This window comes from Monodelphis domestica, chromosome 1 (assembly GCF_027887165.1).
Source record: "Monodelphis domestica isolate mMonDom1 chromosome 1, mMonDom1.pri, whole genome shotgun sequence".
In the NCBI taxonomy this organism is placed as follows: Eukaryota; Metazoa; Chordata; class Mammalia; order Didelphimorphia; family Didelphidae; genus Monodelphis; species Monodelphis domestica.
In genome coordinates, this window is record NC_077227.1 from 554,301,909 (window position 1) to 554,323,408 (window position 21,500).

Consider the following 21,500-nt stretch of genomic DNA (forward strand, 5'->3'; position numbering starts at 1 on the left):
AAAAAATACAGCAAAGGAACTGAAACTAAAAAGGACAGGGCAGAGTAGGACAATGAAGAAATTATAAGGACTAGGAAGACCCTAGAGAGTATCGAATATAAGCAGGGTGCTTTTGATTCTATTAATAAATTTTCATTTGGAAGAGCCCTTAGAGATGATTAAACCCAGGCTTCTTGTTTTATAAGCAGGGCAGCTGAGGCTTAAGGAGGAAAAATGACTAGCTCAGGGTCACACAATTGAGATTCAGGTCTCCTATCACATAGTCCAGTGCCTGGAACCCAATAGGAATTTAATAAATGCTTGTTGAATAATCTTTCAATTATTCCACATTCATAGTTATATTATTCTATGAACTGGACTCTGCTGAAGAATCTCCTATATTACCCCCTTCCATAAAATGGGTGGATTCAGTCCATGATGTTAAAAAAAAAAGTGAATGGGGATTGACTGGGGAATAATAATTCACTTTTATATAATGATTTAATATTTACACAGTGCTTTCAAAGTGCTTTCGTGATACCAATCTTGTGTAATAGATAGTACAATCATTTCTATTTTACAGACCCAGAAATTGAGGCAAAGAAAGAGATAAGGGACTGCACCTTCTGACTCAAAACCACTGCACTCTACTGGAAGAACTATTTTGCAGTCACTCTGTAGATAAACCTTTCCAGCAATGGGTAGGGAATATATATTTGAATGAATGTTCCTAACGTTCCATTGTTATATTTATCCTCACCTCTTATATCTTCACTCAGGATGTTCTATACCCCACCACCCCTTTCCCTGCAAGATTCAATTTCAACCCTAACCTAGTTGCTTAATCTACTCACATCCTCTGTTGGCTCCTGTCAGGTAAAGTTAAAACCTGAAAAGCTGAAAAGCTGAAATGACTCCTGAAAAACTGAACACTTCAAACTAGGAGTTTGGTCACTAACTAAGGCTGCTTTTGGTCTTCAATAGAGCAAGTCCCCTGAGTCCCACCTCACTCTCCCAAATAGAGAGATTTAAATCGACTTATTAAACGTGAAAGCAATCGATGAGCTCTTTATTTAATAGCCTCAAGATCTACATTTAGACATAAACAGATCCAGGTTCCTGGTAAACACTCCTCTCATCCTTTTACGAAGTGACAGGAAAGCAGTATTATAGTCATAGGAATGGAGAGGGGGAGAGAGGGAGAGAGGGAGAAAAGGGGAGAGACGGGGGGGGGGGGGGGAGAGAGAGAGAGAGAGAGAGAGAGAGAGAGAGAGAGAGAGAGAGAGAGAGAGAGAGAGAGAGAGAGAGAGAGAGAGAGAGAGAGAGAGAGAGAGAGAGAGATGGAAGGGGGGAGTTGTAGATCTGACGGAAGATACACACAAAGGGGGATGAATATTTCAGAGGCTTCTTAACGCGTTTCTAATTAAAGACTTAGGCTTTTTAACCCACTTGGGACTTGCGCCTTACGTCTGCAGGAGGAAGAATAAGAAGTGGCTGAGACCCTGCCAAAAGGATCTAAGGGGAAAAACTTCAGGCAACAACACTCCCAAGGTTGCCAAGTGGACTTTTATTGTTTTCCACCCACTTCCAAGTCGATAATATCAGCCTGAACGCAGCCACCTCATGCACATCCTATAGCCTATATAAGCAGAAGCAGCACCAAAGCTGGAATGGAGTAGTTTGAGAATCCGGCGCGTTCACTGGGGGGCACTGGGAAAGTTTGACTGCCGGTACTTGGGCTGCTTCTGTCCTGCCTCGCTAGGAAAGAATACAGTGGCCCGGCTTTCTCCAGCGACTCTCCAGAAAGAAGACGCAGGTAACAACACCAGGTTCCAGCTAGAACTCCCCTCTGCTTTGAGGAGGGTTCTAATACCCAAGAAACCAAATGCTTTGCAGGGGCGCCGGCTATCATTGGCAAAGCGTCTTTTTCAGGCTCTCCCTTCCCCTCCCCCTCTCCACACCCCCTCTGCCACCCTGGGGTGTGGATTATAGCATAGGAAATAGGAAAGAATCTAGGGGATCCAAAGGGGTGCACGATCGCAACTCTTGGGGCTAGGAATATGGATGCTTGAAGGGATTGCCCAAAGCAAGACGTTTTTTTGGGGGGTGGCTAGAGTATAAGACTCTCTTTACCACCCCACCCCCCCTTCTCCGCCGCTTCTCCCACCCTCAGGTTCTACAATCCGCCTTCCCTTTTATCTGTGCCTGGCTTTTTTTTCCCCCTTCAGCATCAGCTGGTAGCTCCTGAACTGCACACAAGAATATCTAGGCAGTGTGGAGGCATCAGCCGAGTGAGGCGGAGTTATGCTGTCACAGCCCGGAATGGGTGCTTGGGTCGGGCACAGATTCATTTTTGTTTCACCCGGCGTCCCGGTTTTTCAAGCGAGGTCCGTGTCTTTGCCCCTCAATCCCAACTCATATTTAACTGACCAAGTACTGGGTATCCTGGAGCCCTGAAGACGGTTTAGTCAGTTGCGCCTAGGGCGCAGTTTCAACCTCAGGAGCGCGACCTAACTCCATGAGAAGGGTGTTGCTTTGGGGGCTGTTCCCCACCCTACCCCCGACTTCAGGTACTGAGCAGAAGGCTATTTTGTTCAAACCTCCCTGGATTGGTCTGTTTGGGTTTAAGGAGTAGAGAGGGATGTCGATATTAATTAGTGCTCAGAATGGAAAGTTGTACAAGATTATTTATAGAACTCCATATAAACCATCCATATACACCTGGAGAGAAGGGGATTGATATGAGACAGAGGAGCACTGGTGTTCGAATTCTGATTGTGGCTCTTAGTTGTGTGACCATTAGCAAATCATGTCACCTGGCCAAGCCTTAGTTGTTTCATCTGTAAGATGGGCGCAATAATAGTCATTCCCAGTTCACAATGTTGTCTAACAAGGAGCTTTGTGAATCTTAGTGAGAGAGTCTTGACAGGAATGTGGAATCAAGTTGCTACTAGTCTCATTCCCTCGCTTTACAGGGGAAGAAGAGGAAACAGATCGGGGATCTAAAGTAATAAAGCGTTCCTGAGTTTAAAAGTGGCTACCCAGTTCTAGTTGGCTATAAGGAGGAAAAAGTGATTTCCAACAAACTTTACAGAGGTGGAAAGAGGGAGAGACAAATAGAGACAGGATTTCCAGGAGAAACTAAAAATTGATTGTATTTTTAACACTGATTTCTTGGGGTCTGGTCTATACTAATGCCAAGCCTGAGCCCACGGTAACCGCAACGTCTGATCACTCCCTCAGCTCTGCCTCCCAGAAAAGGCTTACCAGGCTGGGAGTCCCGTACAGAAGGCACAGGAGGCCGCCCACGAACCAGCACTGCGTGTGCGTGTGTGTTTATGTGCGTTCGTTCGCCTGCTAGACTTTTAAGGATGCCCTTCTCTTCCCCTTCCGACGCCTAAAGAGAATGTGACTCCTTCCAAGCTGAGCGCTCTTGATGCCGGAAACCTCTTATCATATCAGAGCATGGCTCCCTTCCTGGAAAAATGGGTTTGGGTTCTGGAAATGTGCAGCTCTGGGTCAGTCGAGCCCCAAATCCACGCTGAAACTCCTCCGAAAGGAGTGATAGTTTACCATCCCACTCCCTCCCGCAAGGTGAACAGATTTTATCTGCGCCCTAAGAGAGGAGTGGAAAGGGGAGTGAATAAACAAACTGGGTCAGTCGGGCCATCCCCCCAAGCTCCTTACACACAGATCTCTTCGTAGTTTTCCTTTGCCTTCACCCTTTTTTATCCCCTCACCCCTGCCTCATGACTTTCTCCCCTCCGTTTCCCCCTTTCTTTCAGTGAATTGGAAGTCTTGAGAAAGTGGAAGATTTCTCTCCCGATTCACTGCTCACTTAAGGAACCTCCCCATCTTGGCGCGGATTGAAATGAGTGGACTGAGGTGTCCTGTTGTTCTGGGGCTGTCGCTCTTACTATTGACAGTGGGACCTTGCCAAGGGAGGACTGAGCCCCGAGAACTCAAGGACAGGCAGACTCTCTTAAACTTAATCATGGAAATTATCCAGGAACTTAAAAAGTACCATTCGGGAGAGGACAACAGATTGCAATTTTTCAGCAAACATGACTATACTTTGGGCAGGAGAGAAGTCACTGACTACGGAGTTTATCCTGATGAACAAAGAGTTGGTAAGTCAGTGTCTCCATTTATAGTTTCTATGTATGTATGTATATATATATATATATATATATATATATATATATATCCAACAAGTTTTCTTCTTGAAAGAAAAAATAGAACTTTGCAGAGAATATAGCAGGATGATAAGCTCTATTAAATTTCCCGTTTAATAAACTTGTCAACTTTTTAAAAATTTCTAAGTAGTAAATAGAGATTACACCCACACACACTCCATTGTACCCCAACCCCATGCCCTGCCAATAATCTCTATTTAGTTAGAAGCCTTGCTGTTGAATTGGAAAGTTCAGCCTTTGAGTTTTTTTTTTTTTAAGAAATCTTTTTCTGTTTATTTGATCAGACAGAAACAGCATTCCTTGGAGATAGCAACTTTAAAAATGAGATTAGTAGGAAATAGTTACAGGTAGTGATAATTTATTCACTTCCAAGACATGCAAGTTATCAGTACTATTAATTTCTGGATTGAATTGTTGCTTATCCTTTACTTATAATGGAAATCTTTCTAGAAAAGCAGCTGCCACTGAGAAGAAAATATAGTTCTGTTTGTGGCATTCTCCAGAGGGCCCATCCCATGGGGGAACCTCTGAGGAAAGCATGTAAGCTTTTAATGTTCTTCATGACACAATTAGGTCAAATATGATAAGGTCAATTTTAGATTGACTAAAGTTAGGAGTAAATGAAGACTGACACCAGAGAGATTTCTAAACCTCAAAAGCCAATAGGATTCTGATGGAAATGTTGTCTCCTTGAATGAGATGAGGCAGGAAGTGAACAGCATTTGTGGCAGAAGAAATAAAGTGTAACAAATCACATGCCATCATCACTAAGTCACCAGTCTAGAGTCAGTAAATGAAAATGATTCAAGGTGACTAAATAAATAGGGCACAAACAAAGCCTGGGAATAAGGCTGGATATCAATGAAATAGTTTCTCTTTTACCATCTGCTGAAGACCAAGTATAGGCAAATTCGATGGATACAGGAGCAGGAAGGAGAAATGCAATTGGCAGTTTTATTTCCTGGGAAGTTTATCTTCTGAACAAAATTACACTTTCCATTTGTTCATTTCAGCCATCCACATTTGAGTCTTTTTATACTAAGCAGTGTGTTCACAGATTATAAGAATGGCAACTAAGTGATTTAAGCATATAAAATACTGAATCTAGACTCAGGATGATTTGAGTTCCAATCTAGCCTCAGATACTTCCTATGTGACCCTAGGAAATTATTTAACTTGTCTGCCTCAGTTTCCTCATCTGTAATATGGAGATAATAGTATATAACTCCTAAAATTACATGGATGAAACAAAAATATTAAGTGCTTTGCAAACCTTGAAGCACTTTTATTACTATTATTATTAGCATTTTTCTCAAGTTTTGTGTCCTAATTATCATAAATATTATTATTGTTATTACTGTAGAGTCATAGATTTAGAGTTGAAAGGGCCACTAAGCACCATCTTTTCACTTTGCAGATGAGGAAAGTAAGGCATACAAAGGTTAACTGACTTTTGGTCACCAGCTAACAAGTGTCTGAGGCAGGATTTGAATCTAAGTCATTCTGACTATAAGTTCAGTGGTCCCTCCCTCTGTTTCCTTGTGTAGGACATTTCATGGAAGGCACATATTTTAGTTACTAGGTTTTAGTTAGAGAGACAAGTGCCCACCTCAGGATTTTCAGCAGTATGGATTTAAGTTATAAAAATGTAGAACTGGTCAATTTGATTTAAAAGAGATCAAACAAAGGCAACAAACTTTTTTCCCTATTCTGTGGTTTCATGACATCTATCTTTATAGTAGTGCTTTAGGCCACACAAACACATGGGTGATTATCACTGCTTGAAAAGAAATCTGGGAATCTGATTGGTCTTCCTGTTGTTTAACATCTTGCATACATTAAGGGAGGCTGAAGTATTTCTCATCACTTACATACACATTAGCAAGGCTGATGAAGATGTGTAAGTTTGCCCATGTTTAGGAAATCTTAGCAATCCAAACCTGAAATGCTACTCTGAGATAATATGCTAATGCCTTTCATCTTTCCAAACAGAAATTGTTCCTCGAGATTTGAGAATGAAAGACAAGTTTTTAAAACATCTAACAGGTGAGCTTCAATTCAATTTCTTCTACCCCTTGACTGGTACCCTTATGTCTTGATGAGCTGTTATAGATGATTGTCTTTTTCTCTGTTCCAGGTCCTCTGTATTTTAGTCCCAAATGCAGTAAACATTTTCATAGGCTTTACCACAACACCAGAGACTGCACCATTCCAGCATGTAAGTGCCAATGTCTTATGCTTTTAAATAAAGAATATGCTATAGAATGACTATTTCTAGGAAATGGAGTGGGCCTTGGTAGAATTGGATATCATGTTAGGAACTGATTTGCTTAAAAATGGATCATACTGATAAAGGTAATTAAGTATTAGAGCAAGTAGTGGTTTACAGAGGAATCATTGACATTTGGAAGAACTTATGAGCAGCACTTGGGAATGGGATGAATCTTTGATTCATTCTCCATTTGTTTATGAATCCTGGCCTGTTGCCTATATTTGTATCTGCTTGAATACGAAAACCAAACAAACGTGAAGAATGAATTACTGAAGCAGCTGCTGCCAAGTGCTGGACTCTAGGGTGTAAATACCAGAGTAACTGAACTGAGCCATTCCATTTGAACCGCAGTGACCACCCCCACTGCCTTGTCCAGGGCCTTCTCCTGAGGTTAGTCATACCCCTGCCTCCTAGTACCTTCATGGTTTGGGGAATTCTTGGTTTCTTGCCTGCCGTCAGCCTGAGGTCACTCTCCTCACTGATCCAACTCTGAACTGCATCTCTATCCCTACTGGCTCCTCTTTACCTCACACTCGCTGCTATTCACACGTCCTTTTGGGTTTCCCAGGCAAATCACTTCACTCTTCCTGAACCCAAATGTCTTCTGGTTATTAGTATGCATAGTCAGTGCTAAATGAAACCTGCTGAAAAGTGTAGAACAGTAGAAAAACATTGGTTCTGTAGCCAAGGGACTGAGTTTAAATCCTACCTAGGCCTGCTTTAACTGCCTGTGTAATACTACCCTGGCCAAGTTCCTAAAGCTTTCCCATCACCGCATATATAAAATGGAAGGTCGGAAAAAGGAATAGATTAGAGGATGTCTGAGGACTCTTTCGGGTCTAAATCTAGGCCTGTGATCCTAGGAGGGAGATAGGCTTATTTTAAGGTAGAGAGAAACTAAACACAAAGATACCCCCACAGATACAGACACAAGAGCAGGAACACTTTTCAAACCATTTTCAGAGATGATCCAAAAGTGACTATCTCAGACAGTCTGGTCAGCTGAGCTAATGTCTGCCCTGGAAGTAACCTTAGCAACATTTCTGCCAAAGCAACCAGCTCACAGAAAACGAAAGCATTTATTTTGTATGGCATACATAGTCCTTATTCAGGATGCATATCCAAATGGCCAAAATAAGCTATACTGTAGCAATACTTCCTTTATCCAGTTAATATTTTTTTTCTTCACACTGGCACCTTCTGTCACTACCTCCTGTTATTAGTAGTAAAATAATAATAATAATAATAATAATAATAAAGGCAGCGAGGTGAAACAGTAGATAGAATGTTGGGCCTGGAAATATGAAGATCTGAGTTCAAATCTAGCCTTATAACTTACTAGATGTATCATCCAATGATGTCTCTTAACCCTAAATGCTTCAGTTTCCTCATCTGTAAAATGAGCCGGAAAAATAACAAATCACTAGTGTTCCCCCCCCAAAAAAACAAATACAGTCACAAAGACAAATGAAAATGACTGAACCACACTAATAATAACAATAGCTAACACTTATATAGTGCTTCCTACACGCCAGGGACTACGTCAAGAGTTTTATCTTATTTGACCCTCACAACAACCCTAGGAAGTAGTACTATTATTTCCCCCATTTTATGTATGAACAAATGGGGCAAAGAGATCAAATGATGAGATTTGAACTTGTATTTTCCCGACTCAAGGCCTTGGGTTTTATTTACTGTACCAACTATTTCTAAAGTAGTAATAAAAAGTCATGGATAAATAACTAGTTTTGGAGTAAAGAAAACCTAAGCTCAAGACCTGTCTCTTGACCAACACATACTAGCTATGTGAACTTAGGGAAATCATTTCACCTTCAGTGCTCCCAGGCAACTCTATAAGACTATATATATGTTAAGAGAAAAAGTGCTAACATGCATTATTAGGGAGTCACACAAAGAATTCCCTACCCCAATGAAATCAATTGTAGAACACAAACAAGAAAACACGTTGAAAGTGTCCTGACACCAGTGGTTCAGTGTTCCAGGTACGCTAGAGATTAAGGAAATCATCAACCACTTTATTTCACAAAGAAGGAAACTGGGACCCAGAGAATTAACTGATTTTTGCCCAAGGGGCAAAGCTAGGACCAGAACCTGGTCTACCTATTTCCAATTCAATACTGTTTCCCCAACCATACTGCTTTCCATTTGACTAGCAATCCAATTATCAGGATAGAAAAACCTTTGGCAAAAGTTAGAGTATGGTAGTGATTAGACCAAAATAAGAATTTAGCCTATGTGAAATACAGTGCTAGCTAATCTGTATGAGGTACATTTCTATTAACTTAGGGTCATGTCTCCTCTTCTGTACTTCTAAGAACCATCTTAGTGGTAGACTGATCTTGAGGATTCAAGACTTTTTTTTTTTTAAAGAGCAAAGGAGAATGCAAATTCTACTGCATGTGCTTGCACCAGAATTTATAGCCCAGAATTTTCAGGCAATTATTTAGCTGAGTCATGTCACCACCACCCATCTACAGTGATTATTCATCATATAACAAAATCTCCCATTATATATGCAGCGATTGGGCTCCATTAAACCTTTATTGAGTAATCAAGGTCCTGTTGATGTGAATTTCTTGAAATGACTAGGCTCCTCAAAGAACTGATATGTAGGCATCAGTTCATAGCTGGCTGGCACACAGCCTTATTACCAACCCACCTACCCAATACACAGGAGAAAGTGAAAAGGTAAGGAAAGATTAGCTTCCTCCAATTTCATTGTAAATCTCAGACCCTCTGCTCTTACACACACACACACACACACACACACACACACACACACACGGGCCACAAAAATCTTTGTGATAAGCTTTAGCCTACATACCTTCTTTATATAGCTTTTACCAGTCATTCTCCCACAATGAGTATTTTATTAGGTCTTCATAACAATTAGTAATAATAACACATTTCTAGTGTTCTAAAGATTACAGAATAATTTCTTACAACCCAATGTGGTAGATAATAAACATTTTATTATTCTCACTACAAATGAGGAAACTGAGCTTTAGAGAAAAGTGACTTACCTGGGTTACACAATAAGTGATAAGGCCAGGAATAGAAACTAGGTTTCTTGCTGGGCTGAATGGCTAGAAGAGCAGCTAAGTTCCATTATTAATTAATCAATCAATCAACACACATTTATTAAACACCTACTAGATTATTGGGCATTCTGCTAAGGTGATGGAGAAATAAATCAAAAGTGAGATAGTTCCAGTCTTGAGGGAGCTTATATTCTAAGAGTTGCATGTTCACAGATAAATACAGGATTTATGTGTGTGCACACATATACGTGTGTGTACATATATGTATGAGTATATATATGCACGTATGTGTGTGTGTGTGTGTGTAAGTTCTACAGCAGAAATTGTGCAACCATAAAAGAATTAGTTAAAAGAAAACGTAATTTATTCTTCCCTCAGCCATATCATTTTACAAGTCTAAAACCATGAGAGGCAGGGAGGTAAAGGGTCATTTCCAAAACCTCACAGAAAGCTAGTAGTCAAGCTAAGACAAAAATCTGGGTCTATTGGTTACCAGTTTAGTGTTCTCTCCACTACCATTCTTCCTGATACCTGCTGCTCCCATAAAGAAAAGCTGGCAGCATAGTTCTTCTCAGAAGCAAGCTTGGCAGGACCAAAAGTTCTATCAAAACTCCCAAATATACAAAAGATTAGGCTGCTAGGAGTGTCATTCAAAGAAACGCCAAGTATCTCATCCAACGGGCCAATGTGAAAGGCAGAATAGCGCTGTTCCAACATCACTGTAGCACAGGGCATTTCTGAAGACAGTTCAAAGGAAAAAATGTAAATCCAAAGACAGTCAGCAGGTATTTATGGGGAATATGTGAGGACTGTAAGGTAGTAGGAAGTTTAAATATGAATCCAGGTTTTGACACTTATTAGCTATGTGCTTCTGGACTTACTTAAGCTTTCAACTGGTTTACAATTTGTAACATTTTGTAACTAACTTAAAACATTTAACAAACATTAAGTGTACAAAATGGGAGTAATCATACCTGCACAACCAACAACAACAAAAAAAGACTATTATAAGGAAAGTACCCTGGAAACCTTTAAAGAATCAGAAAAATATGAATTACATATCTAGTATAAAGTTTTTAAATTTCATCTAGTAAGCTAAGAACTTTATATATAAAGTCCAAAGCATGCAAGGATTTAAAAGACATTGAAAACACTGTTCATAATAATTTATCATATACAATACTGAAAAATAGCTAAATTGTTTCAAATAAAATTATTTAACCATAGGTCAACTCAAAGAATGTTGCATAACATCCATATCACCTGGCTTATGAAACTAGATGCTTTCTCAAACATGTGTTAATAGAACCAGAGTATCAGAACTGAAAGAGATTTTGTAATCTGGTCCAACTATCTCATCTTGTGGATGAGGGAAATTGAACCCAGAGATGATAATGAAGGCCACCAGGGAATTAGTGACAGAGTTGGGTTTTAAGCTCAATTGTCCGACTCCATCCATATCCAGTATTCTTTCTGTTGTAACATGTTATCTCTCACAAAGTGATCATCTATACTATGCTCTTTTCATGGTACTGTTTCTACACTACTAAATATTTCCCCATCTTTAATTAAATGTGGTATTATAATTTAGGTATGCTTGCTTACTCATTCAAATTATGAATTAATTTGAAAAAGACTTTGTGGACTTTGTCCCGTTTAGAAACAATATTGCCCTTCTCTTGGAGAATTCTCAAACATATAGATTAGTAATTATCATAATATTTATTAGCATTTAAAGATTTACAAAGTGCTTTACGTGTATCTTCTCATTTAATATTTATGGCAACCCTGAAGTAGGTGCTGTTATTATCCCCAAAGGACACATGAAGAAACAGAGGTCACATATCTAGTAACATAGCTTAGTGTCTGAGGAAGGATTCAAAGTAAGGTCTTCCTGACTCCAAATCTGGGTCATTATCTTCTAAACCACATGGCCTCTCTAAGGCTAATTAATAATCATGTCACTATTTCTTTGAACAGTTTTCAGATTTCAAAAGGAATTTCCAAATTCCAAATTGATTACAGATGTTCCTTGTTTCTTCAGTCAGTTTAATCACCTGTTATATATTGGCCACTTTCATTTAAACTTTTATCCCACAAGATTCTGTATGTTGGTATCCAAAGAGGAACTCATCAGCACCCATGGGCACTATGACTAGAAGTAATAACTCCTCTCCAGGAGTTCCAGTTCCAGGTTCCTTTCTCCTGACAATCCCACATACTACTACTAGAATCTCCCTTCTTATATATCTGGTCCACAGCAATCTTAAAATTTTCAATGGCTCCTTCTTGGTACCCAAGGAAAATTCACATTCTTCCACTGAGCATTCAAGATTTCCTGCCACTTGGTTCTATTCTATCTTTTCAGCCTTCCCGCTCATCAATCCCCTCTATGCACTCTCTACTTTCATTGAATTGAATAAATCTGCTTCCCAACACACAATGTTTCTAGCTGTCTTTCCTCATGCTGGTCTTGTGTCTTGAATCCTTTGTTCAACTTCTATCCATCCCTTAAAACCCAGTTCAGTTTCCTTCCCAAAGTTTAACCTAGTCTTGTTGGTAACATCCCTCTATTATCCACCACATCCTTAAGTTTTATCCCTCTCTAATGCATATATAATTACTCATTCAGTGCTCTATTACATGTTTGCTGCTGAAATAGTGCACTGGTTTTAAAATTTCTTATAGATAGGAATATGGAGTTCTTATTCCTAAGATGCAAAACTAGGACTAAAGGAACCAGTGACCAATGAAAAGCAAAAGGGGGGGGAGCAGTTTGGTGGTAAATTTTTTCCCCTTCAAACTATGTCATTTCTTTACTTCTGTCAGGTAAGGCAGAAGCCCCTCAGGTAATATCAATTATTAAATAGACAACTTAGCATACATGACTGAAGATGATAGTGCATTCTTGCTCCCAGGGAAACTGTATTTTAAAAGATGGATACTGAAGAAAAAAGAAAAAAATTCCTGACTTGGAGTTTTACTATGCTAATAGACACATTTGTGAATTATTTTCACTGCAGACTACAAAAGATGTGCAAGGCTTCTTACTCGGTTGGCTGTGAGTCCAGTCTGCATGGAAGGATAAAGTAAGTGCTCAGATAGGAGACCAACACTGGACAGCATACCAAAGCTGGGAATCCTATCTTTGGGACATGAAAAATTCATGGGAGCGAGAAAACGATTGTTCTCGTAGCTAAGATTGGCTCCCTTTCAATAAGGTTGATGGAAGTATCTCAGGCTTTCTAAATATTGGCCATAAACACAAGGTACCCCCTATTGATCCACATTATAGACCCCCCAGCCAGCTGCTATGAATTATTCATAGGACAATTCATTTGGCACAGAAGATGTTAATATGAAACAAAGCACATTAGCTAGTTAATTTCAGCAGTTGACTCAGTATATAATTGAGGGTATTGCTGATTACACATTTGTGTTTGTATATTCAAAACTGGGTGCCCATTCACTTAAATGAGCTCTTACTCATTTATCTGTATACATGAATGAGCATATGAATAACTGCACCCATGCAAGTTTGATAAAAGGAACTGGCAAGTGAATTCCACCATTATCCTCTTTCAATGCACCTATCATATTTTTAATTTACGAAGAGTCATGACTATGCTTTTCCGTTTCTGATTGGGCAAATAGTTTTCCCTTGGAAATGGAATTGTGATGTTTCTATTTAGTTTTAGCCATATAGCTTGAGAACATGATTTTAAAATTTAAACTGATCCCACTGTCTCTCTTTAAAAACCCTTGCTTTCAATCTTAGAATACTGTGTATTGGTTCCAAAGCAGAAGAGCCATAAAGGCTAGGCAATGGGGGTTAAGGACTTGCCCTGGGTTGCACAACTAGTGTCTGAGGCCATATTTGACCCCAGGACCTCCCATCTCTTAGACTGGCTCCCAATCCACTGAGCCACCTAGCTACTTCCCCACCACTCAGAATCAGCATAGGCGATGACCCATCAATTTTTCCTATTTTTAATCCCTCCCATCTTCACAAAATGCACTGGACATTTATCTTTGAACTAGCTTAGTATATTTTTAAATTTATCTTAAAATCTTTGAAAATTAGTACAAGTAAAGAATATTAAAGATGTAAGAGTCAGTTAGTCAAAGGAACATGGAGGTTAAATTATTTGCCCAAGAGGAAGAAAATAAATCAGTGACACACCCAGGGCCTAAATCCTACTTAAGTGTTACTTTCATAGATTTACATGGTAGAGCTAAGGAAATCCTGATATTGAGGAGACTGTCACATTGAGGCTTCCTGACTCTTACCAGGGTTCTTTCCACTAGACCACTAGATTAGCTTTCCTAAATGAAGACTGAAGCAAATCATTTAAACCTCATTCAAGAGTCTGACATTCAACTTCAAAAACATTAAGATCAATGCATTTGTACTTAGAAGAACTGTCTACAGTACTTTTCAAAATCAGGGGAGGCAAGAAAATAGCAATTACTTGGCAATTTATAGGTATAGATCTTTCTATAGGCTTTCCCTTCCTTTACTCAAGAGCCTATATACATGTGAAGCCTTACACCAGGCAAAGGGGAGATTCAAGATGAAATAAGATAAGGTTTCTTGTCCTTAGGCATCTTACAACTATAATAGCAATAGTAGGCATTTATGCAGAACATTTTAAGATTTGCATGGTCTTTATGATCACTTGATCTGATAGTAAAAATAACAATCATTAAAATTTGTAGATGGAGAAACAATCTCTCAGAATGTGAGAAGACTGATTTGAATGCAAATTATCTTGTGGCCCAGAGCTTTTTAAATACCATTTTAGTTTTCAAATGTCAGGATATGAAAACAAATCAAATATGTTATTATGTAAAAAGCATAGAGAGTATGAAATAGTAGCTATAGAATTAGTCTAAGAGATAGGAATGTCCAGGTTCAAGTATTGCCTCTGACATATACTGGCTGTGACACCCTGGATAAATCATTTAATTTAACCTCTTGATGTCCCAAGCAACTCAATAAGAGCCCAAACACTGCAGGACAGGTGCTGCTCTAAACTGGTAGAGAAAGTTCTTTATCTAGAGTTTCTATTGATAATGAAATCACAGGTCTAATCCAAACTCATGAAAGGAATACAAAAGGCTTTCAAATTAAGCATCCCTTCTAGTTAGTTAGGGGTATTACCGAAATGATTAATTGGTCTAGATCCTGAAGTATAGGCCATCTTAAGACAAATTTCTACATGTTATGATATAGTTAAATAATGTGCTTTTGGAGATGGATAAAGAAACCTCAATGGTAAAAAGTAACCTTCACTTACGATTCACTCCTATAATCACTGAGGTGGATATTTCCCTCCTTTAACTAATACTTAAGAGGTATTGAAGAAGGTATACCTCTATTATCTATACACTTTCCATGTAGGTGGACATTTAAAATTAACCAGAATAAATATCACCTCTGAAGGGCTAGGAAGGTAGTCAAGTTTTGATTCTAATTTTGCTTTTGCCACCACACCTTGCTGTGATCACATATTAGTCCCAATATTTTTGCTACATAATAAAAGGAGTTAATAGTGAATTTCTTACAAAGGAGTGTTGCATGGTATAGAAAAACTGGTTGAAAACTGAGAGAAAAATATTTCATTAGGTGGCTTATAAGGTGGCACAAATAATGGCATTTGTGACTATTATCATCACTTTTTTTTCAGCTTAGTCTTCCATAACAAGTATCTAAATAAACTCAAAGCTTCTATAAGAAGTTGAGGTTGGGTCTAGGGCCAATTTCTGTCTCAGAAAAATCAGACCTTTCACCTGGAAAGGACGTATGAGATCATATATAATCTCTCAGATTCTAGTTCTATTTACATACAAGAAAACTAACACTCTAAGAAATTATATGACTTTTTAAAAAATTATATGACTTGACTCTAAGGTTAGAGAGCTAGGAAGAGGCAAAGGCAGGGTAATGTTCAGTAAATGTGTTGAACCTAATTAATATTTCCATTGATTCTACTTCAGTCTTTCTGATGTTTATGCCTCTTTGCTCCTCTGCAATTTTAACTTCCACATATCCCTTGCTTGCATCAAAAGTTAAAAACTACTGATGCTGGTCAAGACATAAATCTAAAGAGCTCTTGTTTTTTCCACTTCACCAAAGAAACCCTTTGATTTCTGGGTTTTACTATTCACAACAAATCAAGATGTTCAAATTTACATAAAACATGACATAAAAACCCAAAAGATGTTCCCTGTAAAAGGACATGTACACCCATGGTGAATGATTTCAACTGCATGATCCATTCCTGTTTGGGATATTGTTTTTGTAGTAGTCAGAAAAGAACTTATCCATCTATCCATCCAATATGTTCATTCAGTTTAGACTGATCAATGTGGCCCCATGAACTTAGGTTTATTTAATGAATACGGAACAATACTATCTAATGAAGCAACCAACCAAGTGTGATGAATGTTTAAAAAATTGTTGTTAAACTCTAATCCTTAGGACAAACTTCTAGATTAGAATTTAATTGATTACATATACATAAGTATATACACATGTATATATTATATATATTTTTTTAATTTTTAGACTTTTGATGTTAAAAATTTTGCCAAGGAACACTGAATATTATTAAAAAAGAAAACTATAATGATCAAATTATTGTTCAAATTTAAAATTCATAAAACTCAAGTACAGACAGATCTTGCTCATTTTAACTGGAAGAGGTTTAATGCAATGAATGAAGTTTGAATTACAAAGCATTTGGGGAAAGAGTTCCTTTTATTTACATATAACAATTTCAACTTGTTATTCTTGGATAATTCACTATTTCTAAGGTAATTATTTATGCAATTAGAGGGCTCCTTGTAGTTCCAGAAAACCTTTTTTATCTTGAAATATTCCTTCCACTCACCTTACATTATATATAGCTGAAAAAGAATTGGTTTTGAATGAGAAGCGTTAGGTGGAAATTTTGGTTCTGATATTTACTACCTACATAACAAACTTCATTTCAACTACTACGGGTCTCAGTTTGTTCATTTGTAAATTTAGGAGATTGAACCAGATGATTTTTAAGGTCTAACTCAAAAACTTTGTTATCTGGTTTTAATTACTAGGTTATTTGTCAAATTGGTCATTCATAGATAAATACATAGCATAAGTAGAAAGAGTGCTAGATTTGTAGATTTGGAGTCAGAGGACCTATTCTCAAATTCTGGCTGTTACTCAGAACAGTTGTGACCTTAAGAACAGACTTGAGATCTTAAGTTTCTTTCTCATAGTTTCAAAATTATACATTCACACACATCATTAAGGGAACCTTATTAATGAGTTATTATAGTAAAACAAATACACAGATCAGAAATGTCAAACACAAAGCTTTAATACTCCAGAGTGCTCCTAAACCACAAAAAATATAACTAGGAAATATTTAACTAGATAAATAAAAATAGAACATAGAAAATGTTAATACATGGTTTTCTAAGACATTGTGGCCCATAAGGATCATTCTGTAGTTTAGTGGGTCACATTTCTATTTACCTTTGACTCCATTGATCTAGATTCAAGATACAGTACATGGCATAGTGTCTGGGATATAATGGGTACATAAATGTTGATTGATTGATCACAGATTTAGAGTTGGAAGGATCCTTAGTGATCATTTGATCCAACTCTTTCACTTTTTAGATGAGCAAACTACAGTCCAAAGAAGTTAGCTAACTTATTTACCAGATACAGAGTGAGTAGCAGAGTCTGAATGTAAATCTCCATGCTCTCTGACTCCCAAATTCAGTGTTATATTGCAATATTTTGCTTATCCAAAGATGTTGCTATTTCTCTGACTTTAGTTAAGTATTCAATTATTTTTATTTAAAATGATGAAACAGTATTTTCCTAAAATCTATTTTCCACCAACTTAACTGAGAAAGTATAAGAAAAAATGGTGATAGTAGCACCCAAACGTATTTTTCAAAATTTAAGTGATAAAATATAGTTACTGCCACGATATGAATTATGTCAAAAATTGCTAGCAAATCTTAAAAGGAATATATTGAGAGATAATAAAATATACACATCTATAGATGTATAAGTACACATATATGCACAGAGGCAAATATGGTTTTAATAAACAGAGTAGAAATCCAGTAAAATATATGGGTTTGTTTTTTTTCCCACAGGGGACAGAGCCATAAAGAAGCAAAATGCCAAGAAACACGAGAAGTGCCTTGGAACCTAACAGGGAAATCAAACTTCATACCTTTACAAACATATTCCATTGTGAACAAGAGATTTATTTTTGCAGACTGACAGATTCTTCCATAATTCCTTCAAATCGTGTTTTGTATGTTGTCAATACTATTATACCTGCAAGTTCTACTTAAACTTTTCTTTTAAAAGAATAATGTTAACACTCCACTTTATACTTATAGTCCTCCTAAAAACAGAATATAGGGTTCAGCAAGAAAAATATCGTTTTCTTTACTGATTTGGAAATTTCAAGAAGCATACTTTTGAACTATAAGAATATACAAAAGAATCTGTTATAATACAATACAGTGAGATTTCATGATAATTTGCCATCACTTTTCTAATTCTCTTGGAGCCTAATTTAAAACTGCATGAAAAAATACAAAATAAAACAAGAAAAAAACAAACAAAAAACATCTTTTGGAGACAAGTGGAGTGTGAATTTCTGTGTGGGGAGGAAATTTCACCTAAGCTAATTTTTTTTTTTTGTATAATACCTGTATAAACATTCCAGCTAATGTGCAATATGTAAATACTGTAAATAAACATAAGTAATAAATGAAATGTTTGGTATAGTATATTGTTCTCGTTATTAGTTCTTTTCTTTTCACTCCTACCTAACGTTCCATATTGTCAAAATGAGAATTTTAATAGCAAATAATTTTAATGATAATTATAACAAACAATAAGGAAAAATCAGGAAAAAGGGAAAGAAATTATATAGGTTTCTTTGAACTAGTCACAAGGAACAAAATTATCAAATGTTTTCCCTATAAACAAATTATTATATACTGGTAGCACAGTTTCACAATAAGGTAAAATAAATCATTTTACAAAGGATATGGATGAGATTAATACAATAGCAAATATTCCAAGTGCTACAGCATTTACCACTCTTTACGAATGATTTTGTGATTCTGGAAAGAGAATTAGAAACAACTTTCAGGGCCATCTATTTTAATATAGTTCTTTCTAAATCCTTCCCAGAAATGAGCATGCATACTACTCCTAATGATTTTTGCAAATTTCTAGTTATGCTATGTAAACATGAAAAAACCTATCAGGCTTTTTAGTCAGTTAGCCATAAGATTCTAGAAGATCCTACATGAAAGAAAGCTCAGCAACTCAGAATCACAGAATTTTAAAAATGAATGAAAGCTCTCGTTTTTAAGCCCAATCTTCTTACTTACAGTTGAGAAAACTGAGACTCAGAAAGCAGAAGTAACAACTAAGTAGTGGGACCCAAATCCAGTTTTCCTGGCTCTTAGAGCACTACTAGAGTTTGAAGCTGTAAACTCAAAACAAGTAGATTAAGAAAGTAAAAGAATAGCTAGTAAGCACGTATACAGTTCATTAAGGTTTATAAGCAACTGACAAATATTACCTCATTTTATCCTTATAACAAACCTGGAAAGGAAATGCTATTTTTATTCTTATTGAACTGATTAGGAAACTCTAAAGAGACCCATCAAGTGATTCTGTCCATAATCCTACTGTTACTGTTTGAAGTTGGATTTGAACTCAGGTCTTCTGTACTCTTAAGTCCAGTACTCTAATCACTACGCCATCTAACTGAATCTAAACAAAATAGTTACTAGTGAACATAAATGAATCACTGGGATCAAACAAAAAAGGGGGGAGGGGGGTAAGATTGTTTAACCTAAGTTTAATTTTAAGCAACCATCTCTCTGTAATAACATCTGGCAGGGGATGACTATGTACTCTAGATTCATGGCCATAACAAAAATTCACATTTGGCATATTAACCCCAGTGACTTTAACAACTTAACCAAAACAAAAAGATATGAAAAGAACGAGGCCTTAGAGTATTTATATCAATGATGTTGGAGCCACATTTTTGATCTACAACTTAGTACTACCCATGTGGTAACTGCACTAAAGACAACTGTCCAGACGAAAATCTAGATCTCACCAAATACAGAATAAAGCCATGATAATGGAAACAAAGAGATCTCAAGGATAAACTTTCAAAACTGTCCAAAGTGGGGGAAATATCCAAAGAAAAGGTCACTAATAATATTTTTAAAGGAAATAAAGAAAATATAATTATCAAGCTACATGTTTGTTTTATTACCTCTTTAAATAGTCTAATTACACATCAGGGGTCTCCTGGTTGAAAATGAAGAGATAAGAAGTTGACCCAAGATGATGAAGCAGCAACTCAGCTAAACTCTCCCCAAATTTCTTTAAAATAATAATTGAAATCACATCCCCAAGGGGCAAAACCAACAGATCAGAGTAAGACATTTTTCCAATCCAATAAATTATGAGGATTACATGAAAGATCTGCAATGCTGGGATGGGGGGCCAACCCAGAGTGCAGCACATATGGCATGCTATAAAAGCTGCAGCATCAGGTTCTGAAGCTCTCAGCCCAGGAACCCTAAGGGGGATCTTATCATCTAGGCAGAAAAAGATTATAAGAAAACTTCTGTTAATACTAGGTACAGGACCCTGCACTATCAAAACACAGTTCTGGGTAATAAATCCAAGGTGAAGAGGACCACTATCACTTGCAGTTGTAGGAAACCTAGTCATAGTTTCAGGGTCAAGAGGAGCACCAGTACTTCAATTGAAAGAGAAAAGGTACCTAAGTAGAGGCAAGAGCACAGGCCAGAAGACCAATGACCACACATCAACTTGGATCATAACACCTTTAAGGCACTGAAACTTATAGAACCCTAAAATTAGCTCTGAAAATAGTAATACACACACAAACACACACAAAATGAAGCTTGAAACGGTACCCCCTCCAGCCAGTAGTAGATGCAACTTTAACATAAAATTGAGAAATAGGCTGGAAAAATGAGCAAACAACAAAATAGTATGACCATAAGACAATCAGGGAAAATCAAGCTACAAACTCAGAAGAAAATACTGATGATAAATAACTATTAACAAAGTCTCAAAGAAAAAATGTGAATGAGACATAAAACCAAAAAAGAATTCCTGGAAGAACACAAAAAAGGACTTTAAAAATCAAATAAGAGAGGTAGAGAAAACAATGGGAAACATATATGATGCAAGAAAATTATGTAAAGAGAGAAATATCTTGGTAAAAGATGTACTAAGAAAACCTGAAGAAAATAAAACCTTAAAAAAACAGAACTGGTCAAATTGTTTAAAAAAAGGTATGAAAGCCCACAGAAAATAATTCCTTAAAACTCAGAACTGAGCAAGTAGAAATTAATAATTCAGAAGACATCAAGAAAGAATTAAAATAATGAAAAAAATTTAAAAATATGAAATGAATTATAGGAAAAATAAATGACCTAGAAAATAGATGGACAGATAATTTTAAAATTATTAAACTACCTGAAAGTCATGATCAAAAGAAATTAGATATAAAATTTCAAGAAATTATGGTGAAAAACTGCCCTGATATACCAGACTCTGAGGGTAAAATAATAAGAATCAACCAAACACCTGCTAAAGGAGATTCCAAAATGAAAACTCCCCAGAAAATTATAGTCAAATTCCAAAGCTCCTAGGTGGAGAAAATACTGAGAACAGGCAGGAACTATTCAAATATAGTGGAGCCACAATAAAGAACAAACAAGTTTTAGTAGTTTCCATGATTATGTACTAGAAGAAGGCTTGGAATATGATATATTCCAGAAAGCAAAGGAGCTAGGATTATAATCAAGAATAACCTATTAAAGGTTTTGAACAATGAATCATGTAACTAAGAATTAAAATCAGGTTTGTAACTCAATGAGTTATAAAAGTGAGATTAT

General features: G+C 37.0%; 1 protein-coding gene across 2 annotated transcripts; it reads left to right on the plus strand.

Annotated features, from left to right (window-relative positions):
* The first annotated feature begins 1,322 nt into the window (after nucleotides 1-1,322).
* On the plus strand, nucleotides 1,323-18,318 carry ALKAL2 (ALK and LTK ligand 2). 2 transcript variants are annotated; one of them, XM_007476206.3, is made up of 6 exons: nucleotides 1,323-1,795; nucleotides 3,765-4,109; nucleotides 6,168-6,221; nucleotides 6,313-6,393; nucleotides 12,533-12,598; nucleotides 17,673-18,318. In XM_007476206.3, exons 2-5 carry the CDS (start codon nucleotides 3,851-3,853, stop codon nucleotides 12,595-12,597), a joined length of 459 nt encoding a protein of 152 aa, XP_007476268.1. In that variant the 5' UTR covers nucleotides 1,323-1,795; nucleotides 3,765-3,850; the 3' UTR covers nucleotide 12,598; nucleotides 17,673-18,318. The 2 variants fall into 2 exon arrangements, with proteins under 2 accessions (XP_007476268.1, XP_056669363.1); XM_056813385.1 differs by lacking the exon at nucleotides 1,323-1,795 and having other exon boundaries at nucleotides 3,407-4,109.
* The last annotated feature ends 3,182 nt before the right edge of the window (nucleotides 18,319-21,500 follow it).